Genomic DNA, 27,588 nt, shown 5'->3' on the forward strand with positions numbered 1-27,588 from the left:
GTCATAAAACAAACCCCAGAAAGTACCTGAGGCCCAGAGTAAAAATAAACAAAACACCATTTAAGCCACTGAAGCAGCAATGAAAAGACCTCTTGCAGATTGCCTGGCAACAATGAAAAAAACCAAAGCTGTTATAACTGCAGAGAACATGATATATAAACAATTGTTAAAGGTACACTAACATCACACCTCCCCACTTAAAGGTACACTAACATCACACCTCCCCACTTAAAGGTACACTAACATCACACCTCCCCACTTAAAGGTACACTAACATCACACCTCCCCACTTAAAGGTACACTAACATCATAACTCCCCACTTAAAGGTACACTAACATCATAACTCCCCACTTAAAGGTACACTAACATCATACCTCCCCACTTAAAGGTACACTAACATCATACCTCCCCACTTAAAGGTACACTAACATCATACCTCCCCACTTAAAGGTACACTAACATCACACCTCCCCACTTAAGAAAAAAAATAAACCATCAATATTCAAAGGTGGTTTCATTTTTCAACCTTTCAGTTTCACACTACTAGCACTCTACAATAAATATACATAAATTTTGCAAAATCAAAACAAGCTGCATAATCGATTGGGGACTGGCTATCCGACAGGAAGCAAAGAGTCGGAATAAATGGGTGTTTTTCCGGTTGGAGGAAGGTAACTAGTGGCGTGCCGCAGGGATCGGTACTCGGGCCGCAACTGTTTACCATTTATATAGATGATCTGGAGGAGGGGACGGAGTGTAGGGTAACGAAGTTTGCAGACGACACAAAGATAAGTGGAAAAGTGAATCGTGTGGAGGACGGAGAAGATCTGCAGAGAGATTTGGACAGGCTGAGTGAGTGGGCGAGGATATGGCAAATGGAGTATAACGTTGATAAATGCGAGGTTATACACTTTGGAGGAAATAATAACAAATGGGATTACTATCTCAATGGAAACAAATTAAAACATGCTACCGTGCAAAGGGACCTGGGGGTCCTTGTGCATGAGACGCAAAAGCCCAGTCTGCAGGTACAACAGGTGATCAAGAAGGCAAATGGGATGTTGGCCTATATCGCGAGGGGGATAGAATATAAAAGCAGGGATGTCTTGATGCACCTGTACAGGGCATTGGTGAGGCCGCAGCTGGAATACTGTGTGCAGTATTGGTCCCCTTATATGAGGAAGGATATATTGGCATTGGAGGGAGTGCAGAGAAGGTTCACCAGGTTGATACCGGAGATGAGGGGTTTGGATTATGAGGAGAGGCTGAGGAGATTGGGTTTGTACTCGTTGGAGTTTAGAAGGATGAGGGGGGATCTTATGGAGACTTATAAGATAATGCGGGGGCTGGATAGGGTGGAGGCGGAGAGATTCTTTCCACTTAGTAAGGAAGTTAAAACTAGAGGACACAGCCTCAAAATAAAGGGGGGTCGGTTTAAGACAGAGTTGAGGAGGAACTTCTTCTCCCAGAGGGTGGTGAATCTCTGGAATTCTCTGCCCACTGAGGTGGTGGAGGCTACCTCGCTGAATATGTTTAAAGCGCGGATGGATGGATTCCTGATCGGTAAGGGAATTAAGGGTTATGGGGATCAGGCGGGTAAGTGGTACTGATCCACGTCAGATCAGCCATGATCTTATTGAATGGCGGGGCAGGCTCGAGGGGCTAGATGGCCTACTCCTGCTCCTATTTCTTATGTTCTTATGTTCTTTTAACAGTAATATAGTCAATTTCAGTTCTTGTCTTCCATCATTAAACATTCCTCCTTTTATCACATTTGTGTTATGCTGCTTTCTCTTCAATATTCTCCTTCACTCCTTCATCCCGTGTTGATTCCATGTTCGATCTCAATTTGTAGTTATGATGATAAATTAGTTCTGGTGCTGTCCTCCGAGAACGAGGCCGGATCAGCAGGATAACGCGTTCCATGTGTGTAGTCTGGGCCATTCAGAAAGGTCATTTTATCTCTGTTCCCTTGCGCATTGACCTTAGCTCCTCCTCTGTCACGCAATTTGACTCTTTTGTTTGCACTGGATCTGCACCATCACTTTCTGCACACTCTCCGGCAAAGTCACGCAGAAGATTATCTTCCTTTTGAACGCATTTTGACCATGTTTCCAAACATCACTGAGGCAGTTACGCTGCTGCGAAAACCAGCGTAATTTACTCGAACTCCAGCTGTGTACAGCATGATTTCACTAGGTAGCCCCACCTCTGCACACCATACAGAATCATCAGGCCAGCAGTTTATTTTAGATGATGGTACAATTTCAGCAGTCTGATCTCACATTGTTGTCCTTTCCTTTGATCCACAGTCCAATGCTTCTGCTCCTCAGCCTCCTTTTTGAGCTCACTGTTGATGCATGTTTTCTTTGCAACAATGATGAGCTGCCTTTGACAGTCCTGCAACTTACCTTCAGGCAATTTGGAACAGCTCAGGAACATGTTCCAGAACAGTTAACTTGTCTTGTATTTGTCTCCACACCTGCTCACTTTCTTTGATCACATTATTATCCAATAACTGGTTCTCCTTCTCCACCTTCACCAGTTTTGCCTGATTGATCGAGCCTTTGAGCTGCTATATCTCAGACTGAGTAAACATCAGCTTCTCCGTGTGAACCAACTTGAAAAGGTCATGTTTGCAAGGATGTTGTTTAATTGGAACAGCATTTTCTACAACTACCTCACCCCCAATTATTTCAGTACGTCCCAGTATATTCCCACATACTTGTGATATTAATAACTCTCTCAGGTCAGTTTGATTTTCCTCTGGAAGGTAACGCAATAATTCAATCCAATCTCTAATAATGTCCTCGTTATCCAATTTAATTTGAGGAATGTCAAATTCAGAGTCATCTGGATTTGGGTCTTCACTCTGAGTTATAACCAATAAAACATTCTCCTCCTGTTCTTGTTGTGAAGTTGGAGAGAGTAGTGGTAGATTGCGAGGTAGGAGGTTAGAATTTGGTGTTTGTAACATTGTAAAATGCTCAGGGAGGTGGAGCATTGCGTGGTCCTGGAGAAAGCTGGTGCTTTTTCTGTGCTTAGAGATTTAAAAATGCAAGTACACAGAGAGCCCAGACCGAAACATTTGTATCGAAAGGCCAAGCAGCAGTTTTTAACCGAGGCTTTTGAATTTAGCCAATCAATTTGAATCCAACACTTAGATACCAAAAACCTATTAAATTTCAATCTGATGGTTTTGGCAACCCAGAATCAATCCTACTGTGGGAAATATTGATATGTCATCATGGGTATGAAAGAAGCGGGCAGTGGGACAAAGAGGGAGAGCACTGCCACTTGCCAGAGCTAACAGCTCACAGCTCTCAACTCTCTCTTGAGAGAGAATCGCTGGCTCTCATAGCTTCATCTATGTCTCAGAGAAAGCACCATAGAACATAGAACAGTACAGCACAGAACAGGCCCTTCGACCCACGATGTTGTGCCGAGCTTTATCTGCAACCCAGATCAAGCTATTTCCTCCCTATCATCCCGAAGTACTACATGTGCCTATCCAATAGCTTCTTAAATGTTCCTAAAGTGTCTGACTCCACTATCCCTGCAGGCAGTCCGTTCCACACCCCAACCACTCTCTGCGTAAAGAACCTACCTCAGACATCCTTCCTGTATCTCCCACCATGAACCCTATAGTTATGCCCCCTAGTTACCGCTCCATTCACCCGAGGAAATAGTCTTTGAACGTTGACAGACTAGCTCCCGTCTAGATAGCAAAGGTACCAAAGAAGAAAGACGTTCCAGACAGAAGAATCAGCAGAGAAAACCCAGAATATTCCGGAAGATACAAAACCTGGTTGTAATTTAGAGAGTGAATAAATTCTATTTTGTTATTGGAACAGCGTACCATTAGAATCTTGTTTTCTTCGGGAATACTTAATAGTTAGAAGGAATTTATTTGGTTTGTTAATAGTTTAGTTAATTTGTTCGCTGTTAGATAAATAAATTGTTACGTGTTGATTTTAGAGTGAGTGTCAGGGATTGATTTTTTATTTAACCACCAGAGGTCGCTGAAGAGCAGGTCACACCATTTCACCCATGCTTTTTACAGATTATAGTGCAAGGTTTTCCTCTTTGCTTATTTTGGTGTTCGTTCTCAGAGGGGGAGGGGTGGATCCACCTCCGCTTTATAACAGATTGGGAGCTCGGGTCCGGGATTTCAATCGTCCGAGATCTTTAAATAAACCTTAAGTGAGAAGTGGAAAATCTGTTTAATTTTGGTTGCTTGTTGTTGGTTATATCAGAAATGTCTCTGAACGTTTGCCAAAGAGGTTCAAGGGTCAATCATTCTTCCTAAATTTGCCAAGAAAGTTTCGGAAGACAGAAAAAGGTGGCACTTATTGAATTAGCAAACCGGCTGAAATTGGGTTTAACCGGGGACAATAAGAAAGCTGAAATTGTAACAGAGTTAGCCGAGCAGTTGGGTGCATCAGAGAAACAGTCAAGTGCAGTGGAGTTAGAAAAAATTAAATTGCAAATGAGACAATTAGAATTAGAAAGTGAACTTAAAAAGCTGGAGTTAGAAAAATAGAGGAAAGAGAGAGGAAAACCCTGGCAGAAGATAAAGGGAAAGATTGTTTGTGTTGGGAAAGATAAAGGGTTGGATGTTAAGATAGTGCCAGATCTTTTCAAAGGCTTCACCTACGTGGGTAAGATTTACTCAGATAGAAGCGGGGATTAAGTAAAGAAGTTAAAGTATTGAGAGATACGGGAGCTAGTCTGTCTCTAATAGTAAGGGATGGAAATATTTGCACTCTATCTGAAATATTGCCTGAGAGAGTGGCAATCTGTGGAATAAATGTGGAGAGGAGTAGTGTTCCCCTGTGCAAGACAAGGCTAGAAAGTCCAATCCAGTCTGGGGAAGTGATTGTGGGAGTGATGGAAAACTTGGCTATTCCAGGAATACTGTTTATTCTTGGAAACGATACAGCTGGAGCACTGGTGAGAGTGATGCCCAACGTAGTGGAAAAGCCTAAAGAAAATCAGGGAAGTGAGGAGTTAAAAGAAAAATCCCCTGGAATTTTTCCGGACTGTGTGGTGACAAGATCCCACAGTTGTAAGATAAAACAGGGAGAACAAGAGAGAAAGACGAAGGAGCTGAGGTTCGGGTAGCTGACACTCTGTTTGATGAGATGGTAAAGGAAAAACCTAATCAGGTAGAGGGTCAGGCAGAGTGTTTAGTTCCGCAAGATTAATGGAGTTACAACAGAAAGGTGAGATGATGAAGGATTTATATCATAAAGCCTACCCGGAAAAGGAATCCGAGTGTATTCCAGAATGCTTTTACCTTAAGGATAAAATCTTAAGGTGGAAATGGAGACCTTGGCGGTTAGTGCAGATGAGAAATGGGCAGAAGTTCACCAGACTGTGTTGCCGGTATACAGACAGGAAGTATTGCAGGTAGCAGACGGATTACCTGGAGGAGGTCACCTAGGAGTGAGGAAGACTCAGGCTAAGATACAGAATCATTTTTATTGGCCTGGATTGCATAAAGATGTGGTTGGGTTTTGCCGTGCCTGTCATATGTGTGAGATGACAGGAAAATGTTATGTAGCCTTTAATTTAAACGCCTTCCAAGCATTCTAGTTTAATGACACAAACAAGAACAGTTATTCAACAATTTCTTTATTTAATACTTCTAGTACCAACTCAAACATAAACAACTCATTAACTCTTTACTGAACTTTAACTTTAACTAAACATCAACTTTAACTATTTAACTGAAAATAGGTACTACCAAACTCAGGAAAACCTTGGCCAGGAAATATCCTCCACATAGAATCTATCTTCTTCTTTTCTGAAGCATCCTTCAGGGTACAGGCTTTTGATGCCAATTCCCACATTTGAAGAACCTTTTACATGGGTTATCATTGATTGTGTAGGTCCCCTCCCTAAAATCAAAAGTGGGAACCAGCATTTGCGAACCGTAATGTATGTGCCTACCAGGTTTCCCGAAGCAATTCCATGACGGAATATCATGGCAAAATAGATTGTGGAGGAGTTGCTTGCCTTCTTTACCCGTTATGAATTACCCAGAGAGATTCAACAGACCAAGGGTCCAAATTTACTGCCAGTTTAAGGAGATCATGAATAGTTTAGGCATCAGACACTTTACATTGAGTGCATACCATCCTGAATCCCAGGGAGCATTGGAAAGGTGGCATCAGACCCAAAAGACCATGTTGAGGGTTTATTGCCAGGATTACCCAACTGATTGGGATAAAGTTATCCCCTTTATATTATTTGCTATTGGAGACACTCCAAATGAATCGACTCAGTTTACTCCATTTGAGTTGTCATTCGGACACAAAGTATCAGGGCTTTCTAAATTAATTAAGGAAAAGTAGGTAGATCTGAAGTCAAAAATCTCACCATTGGATTATGTATCTGAGGTGAGAGAAAGATTAAACAGAGTGGGTGAATTAGCGGGACAACATTTGAAGGTAGCCCAGCACCTAATGAAACAAGAAGCAGATAAAAATTCTAAAATTTGTACGTTTGCCTGTGGGGATAAAGTATTGGTGGATATCACGTGGAGTGAATCAAATTGGCTGGAGACTGACACCTGAGATGCTGGGAACCACTGGAGGAGGCCGAGATGGATCATCCACTCGGCACTTCTGGCTAAAGATTGCTAAAAATGCTTCAGCTTTATCTTTTGCACTGATGTGCTGGGCTCCTCCATCATTGAGGATGGGGATATTTGTGGAGCCTCCTCCTCCAGTGAGTTGCTTAATTGTCCACTACCATTCATGACTGGATGTGGCAGGACTGCAGAGCTTAGATCTGATCCATTGGTTGTGGGATGGCTTAGCTCCATCTATCACTTGTTGCTTGCGCTTTTGGCATGCGAGTAGCACTGTCTTGCAGCTTCATTATGTCAGGCTGTTGCTCGACTAGTCTGTGAGACAGCATTTTTGGCACTAGCCCCCAAGTGTTAGTAAGGAAAGTCGACAGGACGGAGTTTGCCGTTGTTGTTTCTGATGCCTTGGTCAATGCTGGGTGGTCCATATTAACTTGTATTTACCACAGTGCTGTGGATCTGGAGTCACATATAGGCCAGGCCAGAACAATCCACAATCAAATTTGACCTGCCATGATGGGATTTGAACCCAGGTCCCCAGTGTTTCTGAATTACCAATCCAGTGACAATATCAGATTCACCAGGATGTCCAAAGATGTGCGGGTTAGGTTGATTGGCCAGGTTAAAAATTGCCCCTTAGACTCCTGAGATGCGTAGGTTAGAGGGATTAGCGGGTAAAATATGTGGGGATAGGGCCTGGGTGGGATTGTGGTCGGTGCAGACTCGATGGGCCGAATGGCCTCCTTCTGCACTGTAGGGTTCTATGATTCTATGATGCTGCCTGGGATGGAACATTTAAGTTATGCAGAGAGGTTGGGTGGGCTTGGGTTGTTTTCTTTAGATGTGGAGATGCCGGCGTTGGACTGGGGTGAACACAGTAAGAAGTCTCACAACACCAGGTTAAAGTCCAACAGGTTTATTTGGTAGCAAATACCATAAGCTTTCAGAGCGTTGCTCCTTCGTCAGATGGAGTGGAAATGTGCTCTCAAACAGTGCAAACAGACACAAAATCAAGTTGCAGAATACTGATTAGAATGCGAATCCCTAAAGCCAGCCAGGTCTTAAAGGTACAGACAATGTGGGTGGTAACTCACTGTACCCCAAGCCCATGGATAACCTCATGATGCTCCACTTCTCCAGCTTCCACCCTAAACACGTTAAAGAAGCCATCCCCTACGGACAAGCCCTCTGAATACACAGGATCTGCTCGGATGAGGAGAATCGCAACAGACACCTCCAGACGCTGAAAGATGCCCTCATAAGAACAGGATATGGCGCTCAACTCATCGATCAACAGTTCCGACGTGCCACAGCGAAAAACCGCACCGACCTCCTCAGAAGACAAACACAGGACACGGTGGGCAGAGTACCCTTCGTCGTCCAGTACTTCCCCGGAGCAGAGAAGCTACGACATCTCCTCCGGAGCCTTCAACATGTCATTGATGAAGATGAACATCTCGCCAAGGCCATCCCCACACCCCCACTTCTTGCCTTCAAACAACCGCACAACCTCAAACAGACCATTGTTCGCAGCAAACTACCCAGCCTTCAGGAGAACAGTGACCACGACACCACACAACCCTGCCACAGCAACCTCTGCAAGATGTGCCGGATCATCGACACGGATGCCATCATCTCACGTGAGAACACCATCTACCAGGTACACGGTACCTACTCTTGCAACTCGGCCAACATTGTCTACCTAATACGCTGCAGGAAAGGATGTCCCGAGGCATGGTACATTGGGGAAACCATGCAGACGCTATGACAACGGATGAATGAACACCGCTCGACAATCACCAGGCAAGACTGTTCTCTTCCTGTGGGGGAGCACTTCAGCAATCACGGGCATTCAGCCTTGGATCTTCAGGTAAGCGTTCTCCAAGGCGGCCTTCACGACACACGACAGCGCAGAGTCGCTGAGCAGAAACTGATAGCCAAGTTCCGCACACATGAGGACGGCCTAAACCGGGATGTTAGATTTATGTCACATTATCAGTAACCCCCACAGCTTGCCTCCTGGGCTTGCAGAATCTCACTAGCTGTTCTGTCTGGAGACAATACACATCTCTTTAACCTGTGTTTAATGCTCCCTCCACCCACATTGTCTGTACCTTTAAGACCTGGCTGGCTTTAGGGATTCGCATTCTAATCAGTATTCTGTAACTTGATTTTGTGTCTCTGTGCACTGTTTGAGAGCACATTTCCACTCCATCTGACGAAGGAGCAGTACTCCGAAAGCTTATGGTATTTGCTACCAAATAAACCTGTTGGACTTTAACCTGGTGTTGTGACACTTCTTATTGTTTTCTCTCGACCAGAGAAGACTGAGGGGTGACCTGATTGAGGTGTTCAAGATTATGAGGGGCATGGACAGGGTGGATAGGGAGCAGCTGTTCCCCTTAGTTGAAGGGTCAGTCACGAGGGGACATAGGTTCAAGGTGAGGGGCAGGAGGTTTAGAGGGGTTGTGAGGAAAAGCTTTCTTACTCAGAGGGTGGCGATGGTCTGGAATGCGCTGCCTGGGAGGGTGGTGGAGGCGGGTTGCCTCACATCCTTTAAAAAGTACCTGGATGAGCACTTGGCACATCATAACATTCAGGGCTATGGGCCCAGTGCTGGTGAATGGGATTAGGTGGAAGTTCATGAGTTTCTAATGGGTCGGTGCAGACTCGATGGGCCGAAGGGACTCTTCTGCGCTGTATGATTCTATGATTCTATGAGGAAAGATGTGATAGCACTCGGGACGATGCAGAGGAGATTGATAAGAACATAAGAAATAGGAGCAGGAGTAGGCCATCTAGCCCCTCGAGCCTGCCCCACCATTCAATAAGATCATGGCTGATCTGATAGTGGTTTAGTTCCACTTACCCGCCCGCTCCCCATAACCCTTAATTCCCTTATTGATCAGAAATCTATCTACCTGTGACTTAAACATATTTAACGAGGTAGCCTCCACTGCTTCAATGGGCAGAGAATTCCAGAGATTCACTACCCTCTGAGAGAAGAAGTTCCTCCTCAACTCTGTTCTAAACTGACTCCCCCTTATTTTGAGGCTGTGTCCTCTAGTTCTTGTTTCCTTTCTAAGTGAAAAGAATCTCTCTGCCTCTACCCTGTCTAGCCCCTTCATTATCTTATATGTCTTTATAAGATCTCCCCTCAGCCTTCTAAACTCCAATGAGTACAGGCCCAATCTACTCAATCTCTCCTCATAAGCTAACCCCCTCATCTCCGGTATCAACCTGGTGAACCTTCTCTGTACTCCCTCCAAGGCCAATACATCCTTCCGCAAATATTCACCAGGATGTTGCCTAAGCGAGAAGGTTTCAGCTGTCAAGAGAGGCTGGTTAGGCTGGGGTTATTTTCCTCAGAGCAGAGACGGCTGAGGGGGAACCTCACTGAGGTATACAAAATGATGAGGGACACATAGGGTGGATATGAGGGACCCTTTTCCCTTGGTAGAGAGGTCAATAACCAGGAGACAGAGAGCAGGATGGGAGGAGATTAGTTTGGGATGGATTTGGATGAATGGAGAGAGTGTGAAGCAATGGGATTGAAGCAGGGTTATGGGAAAAGGCAGAGTGGGATTAGATTCTGAATTTCTTAAATAAAGATGGGTGAATAACTCCCATGTCTTGTTGTAAGTTTGTGAATTCTCCTGGGCTCTGGTGATGGCGACTCTGTGATTTCTCCTCAGATTTGGTGCCCCGACTTGAATCCATTTGCACATTTTCGGGATAACTTGACAACGTGGGATCTGCCTGGTGTTTGGTCGACAAGTATCTGCAATCAGACTGAGGTCTGTTGGGTTTTGCTTTACACAATTGTCTCTCATTTATTTCCATTTGCTGAGGGGGTTGATTGAGGGAGCACAGCGAGTAAGGAGAGAAACATTTAATAACCCTGCGTTTTAGCTCTCGCATATTCTCATTATATTTACAATATTTATATTTATATCGACCCTTTCACAAAGTAAAACACCCCAAGCTGCTTCACAAGGAAATGTTGGCTCAGGTGACCTAAAGCTTGGGCTAAGAGGTAGCTTTTAAAAAAGGTCTTGAAGGGGAAAGTGAGATAAGAGGCTGAGAGTTGGAGGGAGGGTGTTGGAGAGCTTGGGGTCTGGGCAGCTGAAGGTACAGCCACCAATAGTGGAGTGATTAAAATAGGGAATCCAGAAGAGGTCAGAAGCAGAGGAGTTCAGGGCTGAGGGCTGAGGGCTGTAGGGCTGCAGAAGATTCAGAGATGGGGCAGGGGGTGGGGGGGGGGGGGGGGCGGGGGGGGGGGGGGGGCGGGGGCGGTGGGGCAGGGGGTGGGGGGGGGTGGGAGTGGAGGAAGGGAAGAGGTCTTGGAGGGATTTGAAAACAAAGATCAGAATCAATGTCAGATCAAGACATTGCTGGACCAGGAGCCAATGTGAGGTCAAACTCTCACCTTCAGACTAAATGTAGCATCAAGGTCCTGAAGAGACTGGCTTAATGTCAGACTATTGCCAAGGAGAGGGATGGCGCCAGAGGGTGGTGAACAGTTTGAAAAGGGATCAGAAAACAATGGCTACGGTCATCCTAATATTTAACTGGAGGAAATTTCTGCTCATCCAGAACTGGACGTTGGATAAACAGTCTGATCATTTCCAGACAGTGACTGAGAGAAGTGATGGTGAGGTAGAGTTTGGTTTTGTCAGTGTACATGTGGAAACACCGATTGTACCTTCACATGATATTACCAAAGGGCTGGATGTAGATAAGAAACAAGAAGAGAAAATGAGAAAGGGAAATATCTATTCTGCCAAGGTTAAACTAAAGCCACAGGCAGAGACAGATTTTTCTTTTAGAGAAAGATGAAATCACTGCAGTCCCTGTGGTGCTGGTGTTCCCATGGTGGCGTTAGATTGGGATTTCCATTATCATAGAATTCCTACAGTGCAGAAGAGGCCATTCGGCCCATTGAGTCTGGACCGACTCTCTGACAGAGTATCTTACCCAGGTCCTCTCCCCTGCTTGGAGGTTAGCGAATGTTGTCCCATTGTTTAAGAAGGGGAACAGAGACTTCCCCGGGAATTATAGACCGGTGAGTCTCACTTCTGTTGTCGGCAAGATGTTGGAAAAAATTATAAGGGATAGGATTTATAGTTATTTGGAGAGTAATGAATTGATAGGTGATAGTCAGCATGGTTTTGTGGCAGGTAGGTCGTGCCTTACTAACCTTATTGAGTTTTTTGAGAAAGTGACCAAGGAGGTGGATGGGGGCAAGGCAGTGGACGTGGTATATATGGATTTTAGTAAGGCGTTTGATAAGGTTCACCATGGTAGGCTTCTGCAGAAAATGCAGATGTATGGGATTGGGGGTGATCTAGGAAATTGGATCAGGAATTGGCTAGCGGATAGGAAACAGAGGGTGGTGGTTGATAGTAAATATTCATCATGGAGTGCGGTTACAAGTGGTGTACCTCAGGGATCTGTTTTGGGGCCACTGCTGTTTGTAATATTTATTAATGATCTGGATGAGGGTATAGTTGGGTGGATTAGCAAATTTGCTGATGACACCAAAGTCGGTGGTGTGGTAGACAGTGAGGAAGGGTGTCGTAGTTTGCAGGAAGACTTAGACAGGTTGCAAAGTTGGGCCGAGAGGTGGCGGATGGAGTTTAATGCGGAGAAGTGTGAGGTAATTCACTTTGGTAGGAATAACAGATGTGTTGAGTATAGGGCTAACGGGAGGACTTTGAATAGTGTGGAGGAGCAGAGGGATCTAGGTGTATGTGTGCATAGATCCCTGAAAGTTGGGAATCAAGTAGATAAGGTTGTTAAGAAGGCATATGGTGTCTTGGCGTTTATTGGTAGGGGGATTGAATTTAGGAGTCGTAGCGTTATGTTGCAACTGTACACAACTCTGGTGCGGCCGCACTTGGAGTACTGTGTGCAGTTCTGGTCCCCACATTACAGGAAGGATGTGGAGGCTTTGGAGAGGGTGCAGAGGAGGTTTACCAGGATGTTGCCTGGTATGGAGGGGAGATCCTATGAGGAGAGGCTGAGGGATTTGGGATTGTTTTCGCTGGAAAGGCGGCGGCTAAGAGGGGATCTTATTGAAACATATAAGATGATTAGAGGTTTAGATAGGGTGGATAGTGATAGCCTTTTTCCTCTGATGGAGAAATCCAGCACGAGGGGGCATGGCTTTAAATTGAGGGGGGGTAGTTATAGAACCGATGTCAGGGGTAGGTTCTTTACCCAGAGGGTGGTGAGGGATTGGAATGCCCTGCCAGCATCAGTAGTAAATGCGCCTAGTTTGGGGGCGTTTAAGAGATCCGTAGATAGGTTCATGGACGAAAAGAAATTGGTTTAGGTTGGAGGGTCACAGTTTTTTTTTTTAACTGGTCGGTGCAACATCGTGGGCCGAAGGGCCTGTTCTGCGCTGTAATGTTCTATGTTCTATGTTCTATGTTCTATGCTCTATCCCTGTAACCCCACACATTAATCATGGCCAAGCCATGGAACCTTACCATCTTCGGACTGTGGGAGGAAACCGGAGCACCCGGAGGAAACCCGCACAGACACGGGGACGCAGGCAGTGACCCGAGGCTGGAATTGAACCCAGGTCCCTGGCGCTGTGAGGCAGCAGTGTTAACCACTGTGCCACCGTGCCGCCCTGTTGTCTGCTAATTAGCCACTGCTGAACTAGAAGATGCCTCTGGAAGCACAGCCCAACATTTCTGAGGGGAGAACACAACACCTGGAATGAATATTGACATAAATACAGTAGGAATGTGTGACCCTGCTCTAATCTGAACCTTTTGTCTTTTCTCAGTACTTCGTCCTGAGTGGGGTGACATCAATGGTCAGCTGTGCTGTCTTCCTCCATCTGCACACAATACTGAAGCTGCTTTGTGTCAGTTTGATCATTGCCATCTATTCCTACATCTCCCACATCAGTTTCAGTTACTTGGATACTCAGCTGGAGGAGGATTTGCCAGGGTAATCTCATCTCACAGCAAACAATTGACAGGATGTTGTCCGGAAATCAGTACTTTGCTCTATCTAAAATCTCCTTTCTAGAGTTTGAATTTCAAAACTGCACACTGTGCTCCATTGGTCTGATTAAGATCTTATCTCAATTCACCTTTACCTGCACGCTCTCGTATTAATGATGGCTTGACTACAACAGTGAGAGGTGGCCTTGCCCTGAAAGAGACAGATGTAGAAACAGTTTAGTAAGTGATAGGAGCGTAGGTTATAAGAACATGAACATAAGAACGAGGAGCAGGAGTAGGCCACCTTGCCCCTCGAGCCTGCTCCGCCATTCAATAAGATCATGGCTGATCTTTTTGTGGACTCAGTTCCACTTACCCGCCCGCTCACCATAACCCTTAATTCCTTTACTGTTCAAAAATTGATCTATCCTTGCCTTAAAAACATTCAATGAGGTAGCCTCAACTGCTTCACTGGGCAGGGAATTCCACAGATTCACACCCTTTGTGTGAAGAAGTTCCTCCTTTATTATAATGTTCTAACAGTATTTACACCGTAGGACAAGGTGTACAGCAAGAATTAACCAGGGTGTGTAAACCAGATGTGAAGCATCCAAAGATATTGAAGGGTATGAGAGCAGAAATTTCAGGAGCATTTCTAGAACATTTACAATACTGTGTAGTTTTAAATCCCTTATATTGGCCGTGATTCTCCCATCCTGCTGCACTAATCTTTTAGTACAACTGGCCAGGAGAAGCCCGCGGCAGCTAATTCACGGGGTTTGCGTGAGCGTTCCTGCCCCAGCGTCTCCCAGTGCCGGATTTCCGGTGGTGTCTGCTCCGCCCTGGAAATCAGTGGTGGGACGGATGGACCATTTAAATAGTCATTTCAATATACATTAAATATGATTAACGGGCCCGGGACTGAAGTCTCCAGCCCGCTAGCGTCTCCCAGAGTGCTTCACTCCAGCGGGAATGACACCAGCTCCCCACTGTGGGGAACTGGCAGCCTGACCCCGCTGGAATGAAGAGGGGGCAATTGAGGCCAGTGGTGGGAAGGTTGTTGGAGGGGATTCTGAGAGACAGATAGACGCATTTGGAAAGGCAAGGGCTGATTAGGGACAGTCAGCATGGCTTTGTGTGTGAGAAATCATGTCTTACAAATTTGATTGAGTTTTTTGAAGAGGTAACCAAGGAAATAGATGAGAGCAGTGCGGTAGACGTTGTCTACACGGACTTTAACAAGGCCTTTGACAAGGTTCCGCAAGGTAGACTGGTGAATAAGGTCAGATCACATGGGATCCAGGGAGAACTAGCCAATTGGATGCACCGACGCATAAAAGGCCCTGACCTGCCTACCTAATTCCACTTGCCAACACTTGACCCATAGCCTTGAATGTGATGGCGTGCCAAGGACTCATCCTGGTACTTTTTAAAGGATGTGAGGCATCCCACCTCCATCACCCTCCCAGGCAGCGCATTCCAGACCGTCACCCACCCTCTGGGTAAAAAAGTTTTTTCTCAAATTCCCCCTAAATCTCCCACCCCTCACTTTTAACTTGTGTCCCCTCATAACTGACCCTTCAACTAAGGGGAACAGCTGCTCCCTATCCACCCTGTCCATGCCTCTCATAATCTTGTTCTTATGACTGGGCAGAAGTGTCTAATTGTACTTTTCTCTTTCTCTCTGCTTCCAGTGCCTACTATGATTGGCAGCGAGGAATCACCTTTATGCTGATGTTCATGTTTGTGGTGACAGTCTTTTACCAAGGACGACAGGTAACGCTGCAAACCTCCTGACTGCTCCCAGCATTCTCTGTATCTGTGGGGGCTGCGGGTCAGGTGAGGGCAAGGTGATGTTGCGGACGTGAGGGTCTACAATATATGTAAGACTGACATCGATTTTTAGTCTGTCAGGGAATCAAGAGGTTTGGGGAAATGGTGAGAAAAGGGAGCTGAGATTGTGTACTAGTCATGATCACATTGAATGTTGAACAGACTCAAGTGTCTGAGTGACCAACTCCTGTTCTTATTTCTAACTTCTTCTATTCCTATCGATATTTTCTGATTGCTATCCAACTGAAAAGTGATCCACTTCAATCCCCAGAACGAGATCCAGCACGATTTCCATCTTGGCTGGGAACAGATTGATCTAGAAAGTTCCCTTGTGAGGAATTCCTGCTGCTGATACCACGTTCAGGATATTTGAAGTTCCCCATTACGAGCACTCCAGACATTTTCAATCTGGAGACTTACTAACATTGAATTTCGTTCTAATAAAGCTCTTTCTCTTTTGCGGATGACAGATTGAGGCAACCGCCCGGCTGGACTTCCTGTGGAGGCTGTTGGCCAGACAGGAAATGGATGAGATGGCAGATCTGCGAAAACACAATGAGAATCTACTGAACAACATGCTGCCCAATCACGTCGCACGGCATTTCCTCGATAAAGACCCAAATGATGATGTATGAAAATACTCCCAGTATAAAGTCAGCAGCAAGTATCAGCCTAAACTCTTAATCCCTGATACACACGGCACACTTCCACACTCCCAGGACAGGGACAGCACGGGGTTAGATACAGAGTAAAGCTCCCTCTACACTGTCCCCCATCAAACACTCCCAGGACAGGTACAGCACGGGGTTAGATACAGAGTAAAGCTCCCTCTACACAGTCCCCATCAAACAGTCCCAGGACAGGTACAGCACGGGGTTAGATACTGAGTGAAGCTCCCTCTACACTGTCCCCATCAAACACTCCCAGGATAGGAGCAGATGTCATGTCACTTCTGACATGGTGCCTATTTTCCTGAACTGAGAGTTATCCATGCCGTTCCTCCAGCATTCCACCCAGCCTCCCCAGCTGTTGTTGACAGGGTGCCCAACTGTGTCCCGCCAATCTGCCCTCAGCACATCCTTTTCTCTCCGGAAGCTTAAGATTTCCCTTGTCCTCACGTTTCACCCTTCCAGCCTTCAGAGGACCATCCATGCTCCTCAATTCGCAAGTATTCCCCTGCCTTGCTCAATTTCGTCATTCCGATTCATCTTCTTGTCCTAATGTCCACACGTCTATCCTTAACCTGCTGGAATGTTCCAGTGAAGCCCAATGCAAACTGGAAGAACCACACCTCATCTTCCAATTCGGCACATGAACTCTGAACTCAGTCTTAACCCCTTTTTAACGTGACGTTTTGCCCCAACAATCTGTTACTTGTTCTGAAGCTTTGCAGTTCGTTACACATTCTGCTATTTTACCTTTATGCCGCTATTAGCAGCTTCTTTAGTCTTTAACACTACCATTAACACTCCTGTGTCTTGTGCCCATGACACCTATTGTCTAATCTCTCCTCAGTTCCCCTGATTCCTGACCTATTTTGCTCCACCTGCTTCACCCCCTCTCTTTAACAGTATAAAAGCCATCACATTTCTCCCTCTCTCAGTTCTGTAGAAGAGTCACACAGACTCGAAACATCAACTCTGTTTCTCTCTCTACCAATGCTGCCAGACCTGCTGAACTTTTCCAGCATTTTCTGTTTTTATTATCCTAGTTTCTCCAAACTCTTGACATTACTGTCATCCCTCATCCCTGAAACTATTCCAATAAATCTCCTCCAGAATTGGACACAATGGGCAGGATTTTATGGCCTTGCTCGTCCCGAAACCATAAAATCCTGCCCGGGGCCAATGGACCTTCCCATGGTCCACCACTCACCCACTCCGATTCCTGTGGCAGGTGGGATGGTAAAATTCCAGCCAATATCCCAGCTGAGGCCTAACTGGCATTTTATAAAGGTTTAACAAAACTTCCTTGCTTTTGTATTCATATTTATAAGGACAAGAAGCTGATATATTCTTTTTGGGGTAAATGTGAGGTCATCCATTTTGGTAGGAAAAACAGCAAAATGGACTATTATTTAAATGGTAAAAAATTTCAGCATGCTGCTTTGCAGAGGGACCTGGGTGTCCTTGTGCATGAATCATAAAAAGCTGGGCACTGTAAGAAGTCTCACAACACCAGATTAAAGTCCAATAGGTTTATTTGGTATCACGAGCTTTCAGAGCACTGCTCCTTCATCAGGTCGGTGTGGCTAGCCTGGGACTCTAGCTTGTCTGGTCCTGTCTTTTGGCATCTTTTATGGATCTCCTTAGATCCTATCTGGATTTCTTGTATAGGTCAAGGTCACCTGACTTGAACGCCTCAGACCTGGACTTCAGCGAGCAGTGGATATCCCTGTTCATCCATGGTTTCCGGTTGGGAAACACACGGATTTGCTTCTTTGGCACACAGTCTTCTACACACTTCCTAATGAAGTCAGTTACTGTAGTGGCGTACTCGTTCAGACTGGTCGCAGAGTCTTTAAATACTGACCAGTCCACTGACTCCAAGCAGCCCCGTAGGAGATCATCCGATTCCTCAGACCAACATTGCACGACTCTCTTTGATGGATTCTCCTGCTTTAGTTTTTGCTTGTAAGCCGGGAGCAGGAGCACAGCCTTGTGGTCTGATTTGCCAAAGTGTGGGCGGGTGATAGAGCAATAGGCATGTTTGATATTTGTGTAGCAGTGGTCTAGGGGCCTCTGATGGGGCAGGAGACGTGTTGGTGGTAACTTGGTCGGATGCTCTTGAGCTTGGCCTGATTGAAGTCCCCGGCCACGATGAACAAGGCCTCGGGATGTTTGTTCTCAAGGCGATTCGCTGGGTTGACTCACTGAGGATTATTGTGTTTATCCTGCTTTGCTTATTGAAGGAAGGAGTAACATTAACAATCCGTCAGTCCTCCAGCGTCTCTCCCCTGTCCGTGGAGGATTGGAAGTTTGTGGTTTGAACCTTCACAATTTATTCTCTTCATCAATAACCAAGCAGCCCATGTTTCTATAAAGTGATTTGTCCACTTTCAGCAGTTACTCTTTGAAGTAACCAGGGTCTGGATTTAATGGCATCTTTTTGGCAGAGAGGAATACGTAAAATATGAGGGGCGAGTGCACCATTCTCCCACCCTCCCTCCCTCCACCCTCCCACCCACCAAACATTCACCCACCCTCCCCCCACCCTTCCATCCACCCTTCCACCCTCCCATACTCCCTCCCACCCACCCACCCTTCTGACCCCTCCCACCCACCACAGTGAAAAGTATTGTTTCTTGTGCGCTGTACAGACAAAACATACCATTCATAGAGTACAGAGGGGAGAAGGAGAGGAGAAGCTGCAGAATGTAGTGTTACAGTCATAGCAAGGGTGTAGAGAAAGATCAGCTTAATATGATTTTTATTAATTAATATTAATGTTAATTAAGCTTGTAAACAAGCCAATTGAGCTGAATATGAAGCTGTGTAAACCATAATTTAGGATGGCTTAGGCAGCCTTACCTTAACTCCTGGACCCTCCAGTCCTGCATCAGGAAACATGGAACCCCACTGCGGTGGTGTTCACTTTGCAATATTTCTTTGAAATTTCACTTCAAGGTACAACCTGTCTTTAAGAGGAGTCATATGTACAAACATGGAAGATAGGAGCAGGAATTGGCCATAGAAACACAGAAAATAGGTGCAGGAGGAGGCCATTCGGCCCTTCGAGCCTGCACCACCATTCAATGTGACCATGGTTGATCATGCACTTTCAGTATCCCACTCCTGTTTCTCTTCAAACCCTTGATCCCTTTCGCCTCAAGGGCCACGTCCATCTCCCTCTTGAACATTTCTAATGAACTGGCCCAACAGCTCTCTGTGGTAGAGAATTCCACAGGTTCACAACTCTCTGAGTGAAGAAGTTCCTCCTCATCTCAGTCCTGAATGGCTTACCCCTTATTCTTAGACTGTGACCCCCTAGTTCTGGACTTCCCCAACATTGGGAACATTCTTCCCGCATCCAGCCTGTCCAGTCCCATCAGGATTTTATATGTTTCTATGAGACCCTCTCTCATTCTTCTAAATTCCAGTGAGTACAAGCTCAATCGATCCAGTCTCTCTTCATATGTCAGTCCTGCCATTCCGGGAATCAGCCTAGTGAACCTTCGCTGGACTCCCTCAATACCAAGAATGTCCTTCCTCAGACCAGGAGACCAAAACTACACACAATACTCAAGGTGTGGCCTCACCAAGGCAGCAAGGCATCCTTACTCATATACTCAAATTCTCTTGCTATGAAGGCCAGCATTCCATTAGCTTTCCTCACCGTCTGCTGTACCTGCATGCCAACCTTCAGCGACTGTTCCACCATGAAACCCAGGTCACATTGCACTTCCCCTTTTCCTAAACTGCCACCATTCAGATAATAACCTTCCTTCCTGTTTTTGCCACCAAAGTGAATAGCCTCACATTTATCCACATTATATTGCATTTACCTAGTATTTACCCACTCAGTCAGCCTGTCCAAGTCACCCTGCAGCCTCTTAGCATCCTCCTCACAGCACACACTGTCACCCAGCTTAATGTCATCTGCAAATTTGGAGATATTGCATTCAATTCCTTCGTTCAAATCGTTAATGTATATTGTGAATAGCTGGGGACCCAGCACTGAACCCTGTGATACCCCACTTGTCACTGCCACTCTGAAAAGGACACATTTATTCCCACTCTCTGCTTCCTGTCTGCCAACCAGTTCTCTATCCACATCAATACATTACCCCCAATATCATGAGCTTTAATTTTGCTCACTAATCTTGTGTGTGGGACCTTGTCAAAAGCCTTTTGAAAGTCCAGATACACAACATCCGCTGGTTCACCCCTATCCACTCTACTGACCACATCCTCAGAAAATTCCAGAAGATTTATCAAGCACAATTTCCCTTTAGTGAATCCATGCTGACTTGGACCAATCCTGTCATCGCTTTCCAAATGCTCAGGTATTGTATCCTGCTCCATCATTCATTCCGATTATTGTTGATCATTCAACTCAATAACCCGATCCCCTTCACCCCAGGTGTGATATCGAGCCCACGGGAAGTGGAGGAACGGATATGTCAGGAGATTCTGGATAGGTGCAGAAAAAATAGGGTTGTTGTAGTGGGGGATTTCCCTGGTATAGACTGGAAAGTGCTTAGAGCTGGGGTTCCAGACGGGAAGGAATTTATAAAATGCATACTGGAAGGTTCTTTGGAACAGTATGTAGATAGCCCGACTAGAGAGGGGGCTATACTGGACCTAGTTCTGGGAAATGAGCCCGGTCAGGTCATCAAAGTTTTGGTAGGGGAACATGTGGCAAATAGTGACCACAACTCTGTTAGCTTTAGGATAGTAATGGACAAGGATGAGTGCTGTCCTACGGGCAGGGTGCTAAATTGGGGGAAGGCTAACTATAGCCAGATTAGGCAGGAATTGGTGGACGTTGATTGGGAGAGGATGTTCGAGGGTAAGTCCACGTCTGGCATGTGGGAGTCTTTTAAGGAACAGTTGAAAAGGCTGCAGGATAGGCATGTGCCTGTAAAAAGGAAAGATAGGAAAGGTAGGATTCGAGAGCCGTGGATAACCAGGAAAATTGAGGATCTGATTAAAATGAAAAGGGAGGCGTACATTAAGTCCAGGCAACTGAAAACAGATGGAGCTCTGGAGGAATACAGAGAAAGTAGGAAAGAACTCAAACAGGGAGTTAGAAGGGCAAAAAGAGGTCACGAGATGTTCTTGGCAGGCAGGATTAAGGAGAATCCTAAGGCATTCTATTCATACGTTAGGAACAAAAGAGTTGTCAGGGAGAAAATCGGACCTCTCAGGGACAAAGGAGGGGAATTATGCTTAGAACCCAAGGGAACTGATTCGGGGGGGGGGAGGGATCCTGAGTAGTGGGGCTGAAAGTGAGGGATGCATGGATGGGGACTGCAATGCACGGCATTGCAGAGGTGGGGTGGAGCAGGGTTTGAAATGTGTATACTTCAATGCCAGGAGTATTCGCAATAAAGTGGGTGAACTTGCAGCGTGGATCAGTACCTGGGACTTCGATGTTGTGGCTATTTCAGAGACATGGATAGAGCAGGGGCAGGAATGGATGCTGCAGGTCCCGGGGTTCAAATGTTTTAGTCGAAGTAGGGAAGGAGGTAGAAGAGGGGGAGGGGTAGCATTATTGGTCAGAGATTGTATCACAGTGTCAGAGAGGAGGTTTGATGAGGACTTATCTGTTGAGGTAGTATGGGCGGAGATTAGAAATAGGAGAGGAGAGGTCACCCTGTTGGGAGTCTTTTATAGACCTCCTAAAAGTTCTAGAGAGGTTGAGGAAAGGATTGCGGAGTCAATCCTGCTTAGGAGTGAAAGTAATAGGGCAATTGTTATGGGGGATTTTAACTTGACTAATATTGACTGGAATTGTTATAGCTCTAGCTCGTTAGAGGGGTCAGTTTTTGTTCAAAGCGTGCAGGAAGGTTTTTTGACTCAGTATGTAGACAGGCCAACTAGAGGTGAGGCTATATTGGATCTGGTGCTGGGAAATGAGCCAGACCAGGTGCTAGACTTGGAAGTTGGTGTGCATTTTGGTGATAGTGACCACAATTCGGTTACGTTCACCTTAGTGATGGAAAGGGATAGGCATGAACCTCGGGCCAGTGGTTTTAGCTGGGGGAAGGGTAATTATGAGGCTATTAGGAGAGAATTAGGAAACATAGGTTGGACTAGGAGATTACAGGGACTGGGAACGTCCGACATGTGGAGTTTTTTCAAGGAGCAGCTACTGCGAGTCTGTGATAGGTATGTCCCTGTCAGGCAAGGAGGAATTGGTAGGGCTAGGGAACCGTGGTGCACCAAAAAAGTTTCTTTGTTGGTTAAAAAGAAAAAGGAGGCTTATGTTCGGATGAGACGTGAGCACTCGGGTAGTGCACTAGAAAGCTTTAGATTGGCTAAGAGGGAGTTGAAGAGCGAGCTTAGAAGGGCTAAAAGGGGACATGAGAAGACTTTGGCGGATAGGGTTAAAGAGAATCCTAAGGCGTTCTATAGGTATGTCAAGAACAGAAGGTTGGTTAGGGCAAGTTTAGGGCCAGTTATAGATGGCAGAGGGAAGTTATGTGTGGAACCGGAGGAGATTGGTGAAGCATTGAACCAATATTTCTCTTCGGTGTTCACGCAAGGGGACAGGAATATAGCTGAGGAGGACACTGGGTTGCAGGGGAGTAGAATAGACAGTATTACAGTTGATAAGGAGGATGTGCAGGATATTCTGGAGGGTCTGAAAATAGATAAATCCCCTGGTCCGGATGGGATTTATCCAAGGATTCTCTGGGAGGCAAGAGAAGTGATTGCAGAGCCTCTGGCTCTGATCTTCAGGTCGTCGTTGGCCTCTGGTATAGTACCAGAAGATTGGAGGTTAGCGAATGTTGTCCCATTGTTTAAGAAGGGGAACAGAGACTTCCCCGGGAATTATAGACCGGTGAGTCTCACTTCTGTTGTCGGCAAGATGTTGGAAAAAATTATAAGGGATAGGATTTATAGTTATTTGGAGAGTAATGAATTGATAGGTGATAGTTAGCATGGTTTTGTGGCAGGTAGGTCGTGCCTTACTAACCTTATTGAGTTTTTTGAGAAAGTGACCAAGGAGGTGGATGGGGGCAAGGCAGTGGACGTGGTATATATGGATTTTAGTAAGGCGTTTGATAAGGTTCACCATGGTAGGCTTCTACAGAAAATGCAGATGTATGGGATTGGGGGTGATCTAGGAAATTGGATCAGGAATTGGCTAGCGGATAGAAAACAGAGGGTGGTGGTTGATAGTAAATATTCATCATGGAGTGCGGTTACAAGTGGTGTACCTCAGGGATCTGTTTTGGGGCCACTGCTGTTTGTAATATTTATTAATGATCTGGATGAGGGTATAGTTGGGTGGATTAGCAAATTTGCTGATGACACCAAAGTCGGTGGGGTGGTAGACAGTGAGGAAGGGTGTCGTAGTTTGCAGGAAGACTTAGACAGGTTGCAAAGTTGGGCCGAGAGGTGGCGGATGGAGTTTAATGCGGAGAAGTGTGAGGTAATTCACTTTGGTAGGAATAACAGATGTGTTGAGTATAGGGCTAACGGGAGGACTTTGAATAGTGTGGAGGAGCAGAGGGATCTAGGTGTATGTGTGCATAGATCCCTGAAAGTTGGGAATCAAGTAGATAAGGTTGTTAAGAAGGCATATGGTGTCTTGGCGTTTATTGGTAGGGGGATTGAATTTAGGAGTCGTAGCGTTATGTTGCAACTGTACACAACTCTGGTGCGGCCGCACTTGGAGTACTGTGTGCAGTTCTGGTCCCCACATTACAGGAAGGATGTGGAGGCTTTGGAGAGGGTGCAGAGGAGGTTTACCAGGATGTTGCCTGGTATGGAGGGGAGATCCTATGAGGAGAGGCTGAGGGATTTGGGATTGTTTTTGCTGGAAAGGCGGCGGCTAAGAGGGGATCTTATTGAAACATATAAGATGATTAGAGGTTTAGATAGGGTGGATAGTGATAGCCTTTTTCCTCTGATGGAGAAATCCAGCACGAGGGGGCATGGCTTTAAATTGAGGGGGGGTAGTTATAGAACCGATGTCAGGGGTAGGTTCTTTACCCAGAGGGTGGTGAGGGATTGGAATGCCCTGCCAGCATCAGTAGTAAATGCGCCTAGTTTGGGGGCGTTTAAGAGATCCGTAGATAGGTTCATGGACGAAAAGAAATTGGTTTAGGTTGGAGGGTCACAGTTTTTTTTTTTAACTGGTCGGTGCAACATCGTGGGCCGAAGGGCCTGTTCTGCGCTGTAATGTTCTATGTTCTATGTTCTATGAATAGGGGAGATCCTAAATGAATACTTTGCATCAGTATTCGCGAAGGAGAGGAACGTGTTGACTGGGAGTGTCTCGGAGGGAGGTGTTGACCCATTAGAGAAAGTCTCCATGACAAGGGAGGAAGTGTTAGGTTTTACAGGTAACATTAAAACTGACAAAGCCCCAGGGCCTGATGGCATCTATCCTGGACTGCTCAGGGAGACGAGAGATGAAATTGCTGGGCCTCTGACAGAAATTTTTGTCGCTTCTTTGGACACAGGTGAGGTCCCTGAGGATTGGAGGATAGCGAATGTGGTCCCGTTGTTTAAGAAAGGTAGCAGGGATAACCCGGATAATTATAGGTCACTGAGCTTGACGTCCGTGGTAGGGAAGTTGTTGGAGAAGATTCTTAGAGACAGGATGTATGCGCATTTAGAACGGGACAATCTCATTAGTGACAGACAGCATGGTTTTGTAAGAGGGAGGTCGTGCCTTACAAATTTGGTGGAGCTTTTTGAGGAAGTGACAAAAACGGTTGACGAAGGAAGGGCCGTGGATGTTGTCTACATGGATTTCAGTAAGGCATTTGACAAAGTCCCACATGGCAGGTTGGTTAAGAAGGTTAAGGCTCATGGGATACAAGGAGAGGTGGCTAGATGGGTGGAGAACTGGCTTGGCCATAGGAGACAGAGGGTAGTGGTCGAAGGGTCTTTTTCCGGCTGGAGGTCTGTGACCAGTGGTGTTCCGCAGGGCTCTGTACTGGGACCTCTGCTATTTGTGATATATATAAATGATTTGGAAGAAGGTGTAACTGGTGTTATCAGCAAGTTTGCGGATGACACGAAGATGGCTAGACTTGCGGATAGCGAAGAGCATTGTCGGGCAATACAGCAGGATATAGATAGGCTGGAAAATTGGGCGGAGAGGTGGCAGATGGAATTTAATCCAGATAAATGCAAAGTGATGCATTTTGGAACAAATAATGTAGGGAGGAGTTATACAATAAATGGCAGAGCCATCAAGAGTATAGAAACACAGAGGTACCTAGGTGTGCAAGTCCACAAATCCTTGAAGGTGGCAGCACAGGTGGAGAAGGTGGTGAAGAAGGCATATGGTATGCTTGCCTTTATAGGACGGGGTATAGAGTATAAAAGCTGGAGTCTGATGATGCAGCTGTATAGAACGCTGGTTAGGCCACATTTGGAGTACTGTGTCCAGTTCTGGTCGCCGCACTACCAGGAGGACGTGGAGGCGTTAGAGAGAGTGCAGAGAAGGTTTACCAGGATGTTGCCTGGTATGGAGGGTCTTAGCTATGAGGAGAGATTGGGTAGACTGGGGTTGTTCTCCCTGGAAAGACGGAGAATGAGGGGAGATCTAATAGAGGTGTACAAGATTATGAAGGGGATAGATAGGGCGAACGGTGGGAAGCTTTTTCCCAGATCAGAAGTGACAATCACGAGGGGTCACGGGCTCAAGGTGAGAGGGGCGAAGTATAACTCAGATATTAGAGGGATGTTTTTTACACAGAGGGTGGTGGGGGCCTGGAATGCGCTGCCAAGTAGGGTGGTGGAGGCAGGCACGCTGACATCGTTTAAGACTTACCTGGATAGTCACATGAGCAGCCTGGGAATGGAGGGATACAAATGATTGGTCTAGTTGGACCATGGCGCGGCACAGGCTTGGAGGGCCGAAGGGCCTGTTTCCTGTGCTGTACTGTTCTTTGTTCTTTGCTTCTTGAAATCACACAGAGGCGATTCTCCCAGCTGCTGTGCTGATTATTTTAGTGCCGGATTAGTGCGATCCGTGCTGGACATTCGGCCCCCAGCGTGACTCCCAGCACCACATGTCCGGTGCACAGCTGCCAACATTATTTAAATAAGGTTTTCAATGACATTTCAATGTAATTTGTGGGCCCAGGACTGAAATCTCCAGGTCCGCTAACCTCTCCTCCAGGCTCTGGGAGTCGGGGCTGAAGTGGGGGTTGGCACTGCGGCGGGGGGGGGGGGGGGGCAGCGGGGGGGGGGCGGGGGGGGGGGGGAGTGGGATTGCGGGAGGGTGGCGGGTTCAGGACTGTCAGCTGGCGGGGGGGAGATTGGGGCTGTGAAGGGGAGGGGTGCAGTCGAGGCTGGACCCAGGCATGCATGGGGGGGGCCAGTGATCACGCCGTTGGGAGAGGGGTGAGGGCCGGCGTTGCGGGGATCATGGGGAGAGTCCGGCAGACAGGGGTCACTGCGCATGCACCAATCTTGGCGCTGACAGATGGCTCATGCGCAGTGGCCCACTCAGCTCTGCCGGCCTCTCCAGCAGGATTAGGCCCCGCCCGCTGAATTTCAGCGTGATTGACGCTAGTGCACTCTGCAGCGCACAGACTGTGGGAGATTCATTTTCAAACTCCCGCTGGAAAATCCAGTGTGAATTACTCCAGTTTTCACGCAAATTCAACACTTAGAAGTTTTTGGGGAGAATTCCAGCCACAATATTTTGGCTTCAACTGCTTCCTGTGGTAATGAATTCCACAGGCTCACCACTCTTTGGGTGAAGAAATGTCTCCTCACCTCCGTCCTAAATGGTCAACCCTGAATCCTCAGACTGTGACCCCTGGTTCTGGACTCCCCCACCATCGGGAACATCCTTCCTGCATCTACCCTGTCTAGGCCTGTTAGAATTTTATAAGTTTCTGTGAGATTCCTCCTCATTCTTTAAACTCCAGTGAAAACAATCCTAACCTAGTCAATCTCTCCTCATACATCAGTCCCGCCATCCCCGGAATCAGCCTCGTAAACCTTCACTGTACTCCCTCGAGAGCAAGAACAGCCTTCCTCAGAAAGGGAACCAAAACGGTACACAATACTCTAGGTGTGGCCTCACCAAGGCCCTGTATAATCACAACACATCCCTGCTCCTGTACTCAACCTCTCGCAATGAAGGCCAACATACCATTTGCCTTCTTTACCGCCTGCTGCACCTGCATGCTTACCTTCAGCGACTGGTGTACGAGGATCTAGCTGTGTGTTAATATTAACCTCACTATCTGTTAATACTAACCCTGTTGTGTTTTAATATGAAGCAGATGAGCTTTAATGGATCTCTGACCATTCAGATCATGCAGTTGTTGATTATTTGATCTGATATTCTCTCTCTTTGTGCTGTTTTTAGGAGCTGTACTGCGAATCACATGAGGACGTGGGAGTGTTGTTTGCTTCAATCCCAGAATTTACTGCGTTTTTTTCACAGGCTGAGGGAAATCAGCAGGGAATTGAGTGCCTACAGCTGCTTAATGAGATCATTGCTGACTTTGATGATGTAAGTCCTTGCTTGAATATGAAGTGTTGCTTGGA

The 27,588-nt window shown here is 46.3% G+C and overlaps 1 protein-coding gene across 1 annotated transcript in view; it reads left to right on the top strand.

Moving 5' to 3' along the window:
- The window catches only part of LOC144504864 (adenylate cyclase type 8-like), a 123,674-nt gene that overhangs the window by 74,702 nt on the left and 21,384 nt on the right, over positions 1-27,588 (top strand). The window contains exons 14-18 of the mRNA XM_078230620.1: positions 2,547-2,630; positions 13,396-13,562; positions 15,253-15,334; positions 15,862-16,020; positions 27,407-27,553. Of these exons, the coding sequence (XP_078086746.1) occupies positions 2,547-2,630; positions 13,396-13,562; positions 15,253-15,334; positions 15,862-16,020; positions 27,407-27,553 (639 nt within the window). The remainder of the gene's footprint in view (positions 1-2,546; positions 2,631-13,395; positions 13,563-15,252; positions 15,335-15,861; positions 16,021-27,406; positions 27,554-27,588) is intronic.

This window comes from Mustelus asterias, chromosome 15, assembly GCF_964213995.1.
Source record: "Mustelus asterias chromosome 15, sMusAst1.hap1.1, whole genome shotgun sequence".
Lineage (NCBI taxonomy): Eukaryota > Metazoa > Chordata > Chondrichthyes > Carcharhiniformes > Triakidae > Mustelus > Mustelus asterias.